The following is a 7,801-nucleotide window of genomic DNA, read 5'->3' on the forward strand; positions in this document are numbered from 1 at the left end:
CATACCTACCTAGATTAGTATTTCATCAGATCTAAATCTTTTCAATGTGGACCTAAGATTGAATAAGTACCTTTTAGTTTTTAGTTGTGTGTGTTTGTTTGTTTGTTTTTTTTTTGCCTAGAGCTAGATTTTTTTTATCTCTTTATAGCATTTCCATATCATCACCTTGACTATTTATGTTCCCATAAATAGTTCCCATCCCCTTTTTTTTCTCCGTAGAGCAAATCAATTAATTGAACCAGCCATTACTTTAGTTTTTCAAAATGTCCTTAATTCAGATATACTGCTTGAGTGACTTTAGAGTTTCTTAACTGCCATCTTGAATAATTATTGACTTGAACCACATATTACATCAGTAGAACAGCATTGGAACAGTGGGTGAGATTGGTAGCATTGTCAAATTCTTCGCCTACACCTTATGGTTGCTAAGCATGACAGGAGGAGTCGTAGAGAGAGCTTAGCTGACGTTGTATCCTGTATATATTTATTTAAATTTTCATCTTTTTTTTCTGACTGGCTTAAATATTTTGGTATGTGTCTTTTTAATTCTTGAGTACTAGATACTGAGTGAGAATGAAAGATTCTTAGCATGATTTCATTTAAATTGTTGACCAAAGAACACAAATATTTTCAGTGCCTAATCACTTATGTTGCTAAAAAAGGCAACCTTATATAATGAAGCTATTTTCTTATTTTGTTTCAGGTTTATGGTTTTCCTGTAAATCAGCTTTTTGATATGCTGTTAGAAATCAGAGATCAATATAGTGAAACTCTGCTAAAGAAGTGGGCAAGTATTTTCAGGTAAGAAGTTATCTGTAGTCCTCTGTGTATGTGTGCACGCACACACTCATTTGCATGAACATGTTGTACAACATGTGTTTATGTATAAGTTTTTTCAGATGTAATGAGCAACATGTATACATGGCTTGTATTTTCTAGCTGTGATCCAAGTTATGATTGATTAATTCAAGTGAATTACAGTGATATCCCAAATAATGTTCCCCAAATATCCAATCTCATTGTGTTAGTATTTACCATGTGGGAGTCCCCGAATCCCATTGTGGCTTTTTTTAAATTCCTTTGAATAAATGTCAAATACCTTGGTTTATACTATCCATTATCATCCTGTATTTTCTTATTCAATTTTTTGTTTTCTCTTTGAGGAACATGCCTAGTCTACAACTCATTCATATTTTAGTAACTTTTGAGCCCTTTTAAATAATTTAGTTTCTTTGAAACCTATTTCGAAGACTTCACTTATGTGATTCCTCATCTTCTCCACCCACAGAGAAGAGTCCTATTACAATCCAATATTTGAAGTATATTATTTAAATAATTAACGTAACATGGATACAACAATAAGAAAGTTATTCTGTTATATCTCCCACTTACACATGTCTCCTTGGACTGTTTTCCTGGCATACACCCCATGTCATGAGTTTCTTCACCTTTTGAACCATTATTCATTTACTTAAAGTGATCTTCCTGCTTACTTCAAGACCCCTTCCCTAGATCAGCTTACCCTGTTTTCAAATTTTTATAGCTTTAAGATCTTACATTGCCCCTTTAAGCTTACTCTTCACAATTTATGAACATATCTCTGATATTCACATAATGAAACTCATTTATATATTAATATAAACATTTGTATTTTTAAAAACCAGATTTATCTAATGATAGAATTGTATTTGATGGAGAATTATCTATATAGGAGCCTTGAAAATTAATAATATAATATAATCATGGTCTTAAGAGCGTCTGATCTTCAGTAAATTTTTGTTTTGATTTTAGTAGTATCTCTGCTTTTATAGAACCCCAGTCTAGTTAAGGAGTCAGAACCTAACGGATGAAAAAAAAATTATCCTTAATATAGAGTAGTCGATGAAGTAAATGAATGTAATTTGTTATAGAAGTTACTTTTTCTCATCTGTCAATTTTGAAAGTTAGAAAAGAAGATCTAGTATAGGATTAAAGAACATATTCAGATATATATTATTTAAAAACATACAAAAAACCCAAATAAAACCTCTTTGCCTTTTCCAGAGCACACATTCTTTTATTGTTTACTTCTTAGTTGCCTTAAGGCTTCAACATGTTGCCTTAAACTTTTCTGTCTCATCTGTAAATCTCAAATGCTGTGAGATCATGTTTATAATTGCATTCCATTTGTTTCAGAATGTAGTTTTCTTTGTCTTCTTTTAAAGACATTCTTATCTGAAGCCAAATAGCTATATTCTAGAAGGAATAGACTTCTATTTTGGGTTGTGGAATATATACAACCATTGGTGTTCACTTGAAAATTTCTTGTGATCACTACAGTGATTAACCCTTCCTTCTTTCCTCCTTTCCTCCATCCCTTGTTCCCTCCTTTGCTTTCTTCCTTCATTTTCTTTATAGAAACATACTTGATTCTGACAACTACAGTCCTATACCAGTAACAAGTGAAGAGGTGTATAAAAAGGTGGTTGGACAATTCCCGTTCCAAGATATAGAGCTGGAAAAGGTAAGGAATACTTTAAAATAAACTTCTGTGTTTAATTTGGCATCCTCTACAAGCTTTCAGTGTATCAATGTTATAAAAGGCGTTACCTCTAACTCAGTGGGTTGGAACTCTAGAAGACCTTCAGAGGATGCTTTTTGAGCTTTGAACAGAAGTTCTCGTTTTGGGAATCAGTAGATGGCTCAGGGGTCCTATTTCCTCTGAAGTATTTGGGGGGATTGCTGGGAGTGTTTCAATTTGGTTTGTGCTTCAAAATACTTAGTTTTATTATACTCTTAGGACTTTTTCTCCCCAAAACATACAGTAAAATTCACCTTGTGTGCTATATAATTCTGTTGGTTTTGACAATGCATTAAATCATGTGTGTACTACCACAATAATGACACAGAACAATTCCATTATCCCTCCAATTCCTTCATGCTGCCCCCTTTTAATCAATCCCTCCCCTCATCCCAGTCTTTGACAACCACTAATCTGGTTGCTATCCATCAACTTTTGCCTTTTCCAGAATGCCACATAAATGGAATTATACAGTATGCAACCTTTTGAGATTCGCTTCTTTCATTCAGCATATTGCTTTTGAGATTTATACAAGTTGTTGCATGTTATCAATAGATTTTTTTTTTAACCGCTGAATACATACCACAATTTATCCCTTCATGTTTTGGAGGACATTTGAATTACTGTTTATTTAAATTTATATCTTATTGTTTTTAGTATCGGGAAACTTAGGGAAATACTTTCTTAAATTGAAGTCGTTAAGCTGATAGTTCACAATGTGGAAGAAAATTCCTTTTGCATTTTAACTAATTTACAAATGTCTTCAATATATATTCATTCATGACTTGGCTTTCATTAATTCTTGTATTTACAGCAACCATTTCCAAAAAAGTTTCCCTTTTCTGAATTTGTGCCAAAAGTTTACAACCAAATTAAGGAATTTATCTACGCCTGTCTAAAGTTTTCAGAAGACCTTCATCTAAGGTATAGTATGAAATAGTGGAAACGTAACAAATAGTGAAATTATGACTATATACATAAATATTCTGGAAAACTTTTGCTATTCCTTTCATCTCTGATTTTGAAAGTTTTAGTATTAGCCCTTCACAGCATGGCATTGCTATATTTATATAGTCATAATGAAAGGGAAAGTTGGAAACTTTTGAATAATTTGTTTTTGTTTGTATTACTTAGTTTATTCTCTACCATTTGCTTTACAGATTTACATTTCAACACTTTCTATTAGTGAGACTTCACTAGAATAGAGCAACATAACTTAACTAGTTTTTACATTCTACTTGATGAATAATAGCAGGTAAAATCCTTTGGAAATACCCTTCTTTCCAAATATTCTCTGGACTCGTTAAAGGATGTATCCATGTCTCCTTTAATTTATCTTTAATTATTTAGCTTACATATATTAAGCCTATTTATATATACCAGATGCATCATGCTTTTTGAGAATGTAGAAATAAAAGACACAGTTCTTTACCCTTAGCTTTGTCAGTATCTTCTGAGGATAATAGACATGAAAATAGTTAAAATATACCAAGGTGAGTGTTGTAATATACGTAGTGTACTTTCAAAACACCTAGAAGAACACTTAGTTCATCTTAAAGGATTTGAGGGAGAATAGTCATGATGATTGGCTTTCTAAGGGAACCTCTTCCTCTGAATGAATGATAATATCACCATTCACCCAAATCAGAAACCTGAGTATCATTTTCAGCTCCTATTTTCTTTTAATAAGTCTTTTTCTTAAAAATAAAGTTTCAGACATTTGTCTAAATTCTTATAAACACTTCACAAACATATTGTTATATCTGTAAAACTCAAAATAGTACTTAACCTGTGGGATACTAGGAAGCATACTCCATTTTTTCAGAGGAGGAAGGTGGGGCAGAGAATTAAGCAACTTCATCATTGTCACACAGGGAATAAATGTTCAAGCTGGATTCAAATCTGATATTATCAGCATCAATAAAACAATCACTGCCATGTTTGGAGTTCTTATTCTTTGGCAGTCATTGTATTAGTATTTTACATATATTATCTCAGATAGTTGTCATAATATTTCTCTGAGATAAGCACTAATTACTTCCATTTAACAAATGAGGGCCGTGCTTATTTGTAAATGAGCTTCCTTAAATCTAATTGAAGGCAAGATTATATTGATTCTTTTTTTCAGCTCTTTTTTTCATTAAAGTCCTCTTAACATATTTGACTTGGACTGTTTAAGTAGTCTCCTAATTGTTTTTTTATCTCTACCTTTACTTTCCCAACCACCTATCTTTTCTTTCTCATTCTATTCTGTATGTCCCTTAGAATAATTTTTCTAAAAGCAAATCTTATCCTTTAATTTTATTCTCATCTTTTCAGGGATTCCTCATGGCTTACGGGACAAAGTTTACTCTCGCCTGACATATTTATTTACCTGCCTCCTTTCCCACCCTTGACCTAGTTCCCCCATACCCATTCCAGATTCATATTCCAGGGTAATTTCCCTGTCACCTATGCTTCAGTCATACCATTGTAATTGCTGGTTTCTAATCATAACATGCTATTTTATACTTCTCTGGCTTTGCTCGTGACTCTATTTGAAATCATTTTTCCCTGTTAGTGCTCTTGACTAGCTTCTATCCTTCAAGATAGTATTTAAACATCATGTGCTGAATGAAGCCTTTTTGACCACTTCTGTTTCCTTCGAGGTGATCTAATGACTCCTTGGTGCTACTTGGGTATCCTATGAGTATTGTTATCCCAGTGCATCTTAGGTTTTGTTGTTCTACTTGTCTATGTGTTTCTGTGTGTGCTAGACTATAGGTTCCTTTGTTTATTTATTGGTTTATTCATTGTACGCTATGAGTAATCTATTATTTGTCAGATGGTGCTTGGTAATGAGGACAGTGAGATACTGAAAATATGGTCCTGGTCTTCAAGGAGTACCTAATCTAACTGAGGAACTGAACAATTGGTGATAAGTGCTATGATGGAGATATATAGGAACAATGTAGGAATTAACTCTTGAGACAAATTGAGGATGTTAGAAAAGACCTCTTGAAGAGTAGAAACATTTTATGTTTTGGTTAACACAATATCTTCTGCATCCAATTCAGTAAATTAAAAAGAAAAAGAAAAAAGAAAAGAATGAATGAGCGAAGGGATGTATGGTATGCCAGACAACTCCGAAAATAAGCATATTTTAAAATTGAGTAATTTGTTTGATAGTCATTCTTACTAAGTAAAAGATGAATTAATTTGTACAATTAATTTGTTCTTTCTTCTGAAAATGAGATTGATTTTATAGAAATGTTCTCTTAGATTGAGATTATATTTTTTTTATCCCCAGTACTCCCCTGCTCCCATGACCTAATATCAGAGAATGGTCTCTAGGGTACTGTTAGAAACATAACATACTGTATATAAATTATTATAAGAACATTGCATAGTGACTTTTTCTATCTTTTGGAGGAAAGGTAATACAGTAAAGGGATAATGTGAGTAAATTGTTCAGAAATCTTTTTCTTGCTTGAATATATTAAGTTTTTAACTAAAAACTTTCTTCGATATTTTTAGATTGACAATTTAAAATAAATATTCAGTTCGAGGGGATTTTCTGCCTTTCACTCTTGCCAATACTTTTATCTCTTGTATTTTTATTACCAGCCATCCTAACAGGTGTGAAGTAATATTTCATTCTGGTTTCGATTTGCATTTATCTGATAATTAGTAATGCTGAACACCTTCTCATATACCCATTGAATATTTGCATGTCTACTCTGAAAAAATGCCTATTCAGGTCCTTTGCCCATTATTTAGTTGGGTTATTTATTTTTATTTTTTGCTATTGAGTTGTGTAAGTTTCTTATATAAATTTTTATATTAAACCCCTTATCAGATATCTGGTTTGCAAATATTTTCTCCCATTCCATAGGTTGCTTTTTCATTTTGTTGACTGTTCTACAAAGCTTTTTAGTTGCATGTTGTCTCACTTGTTTATTTATTCTTTTGTTGCCTGTGTATTTGATGTCATATCCCAGAAATCGTTGCCAAGACCAATGTCAAGAAGCTTTTTCGTATGTTTTCTTCTAGGAATTTTATGGTTTCAAATCTTATATTAAAGTCTTTATTCTATTTCAAGTTAATTTTTGTGTATGGCGAAAGATAAAGATCCAGTTTTGTTCTTTGGCATGTAAATATCCAGTTTTCCCAGCACCATTTATTAAACAGATTATCCTTTCCACATTATGTGTTCTTCGTACCCTTGTCTAAAATTAGTTGACTATATATACTTGGGTTTTCTATTTTTCTTTGGTCTGTGTGACTATTTTTATGACAATATCATACTATCTTGATTACCATAGCTTTGTGATATAGTTGAAATCAGAAAGTGTGAGGCTTTCAGCTTTGTTCTTTTTTCTAATAATTGCTTTGGCTATTCAGGTCTTTTGTGATTCTATAGAAATTTTAAGACTTTTTTCTATTTCTATGAAAAATGCCATTTGAATTTTGATAGAGGTTGCAGTGAATCTGTACTTCATTTGGGTGGTATGGACATTTTAACAATATTAATTCTTCTGATCCATGAACACAATATATTTTCATTTATTTGTGTCTTCAATTTTTCATCAATGCCTTACAGTTTTTAGTGTACAAATCTTTCACTTCCTTGATCAAATTTATTCCTAAATATTGTTTCCTTTTTGATACTATTGTAAATGGAATTGTTTACCTAATTTCTTTTTCAAATAGTTCATTGTTAGTGTGTAGAAACACAGATTTTTGTATATTGATTTTGTATTCTGCAACTTTACCGAATTCATTCATTAGTTCTAACAGTTTTTGGTGGAGTCTTTAGGGTTTTCTCTATATAAGATCATGTCATCTGCAAATATTTATAGTTTAACTACTTTCTTTCTGAATCGGATACCTTTTATTTATTTGCCTTGCCTTAATTGTTCTGGCTAGGACTTCCATACCATGTTGAATAGGAGTGATGAGATTGTCTTGTTTCTCATCTTAGAGGAAAAGCTTTCAGCTTATATCCTCTTGATGAATTAATCCTTATATAATGAACTTCTTTGTCTCTGATGACCAATTTTGACTGAAAATCTATTTGTTCAATATAAATATTGCAACCCCGGCTAATTTTGGGTTACTATTAGCATGGAATATCTTTGTCTATCCTTTCACTTTCAGCCTATATGTGTCCTTAAAGTTAATGTGAATCTCTTTTAGGCAGCATATTGTTGAATATTTTTTAATTCAGTAGCAACTTTGTGTATTTTGATTGGAGAATTT

The 7,801-nt window shown here is 31.9% G+C and overlaps 1 protein-coding gene across 1 annotated transcript in view; it reads left to right on the forward strand.

Annotated features, from left to right (window-relative positions):
• Positions 1-7,801, forward strand: part of EXOC6B (exocyst complex component 6B) — a 543,568-nt gene that overhangs the window by 277,220 nt on the left and 258,547 nt on the right. The window contains exons 13-15 of the mRNA XM_011365544.2: positions 704-801; positions 2,398-2,503; positions 3,375-3,484. Coding sequence (XP_011363846.1) covers positions 704-801; positions 2,398-2,503; positions 3,375-3,484 — 314 coding nt within the window. The remainder of the gene's footprint in view (positions 1-703; positions 802-2,397; positions 2,504-3,374; positions 3,485-7,801) is intronic.

The sequence above is a fragment of the Pteropus vampyrus genome, unplaced genomic scaffold, assembly GCF_000151845.1.
Source record: "Pteropus vampyrus isolate Shadow unplaced genomic scaffold, Pvam_2.0 Scaffold113, whole genome shotgun sequence".
NCBI classification, from domain to species: Eukaryota; Metazoa; Chordata; class Mammalia; order Chiroptera; family Pteropodidae; genus Pteropus; species Pteropus vampyrus.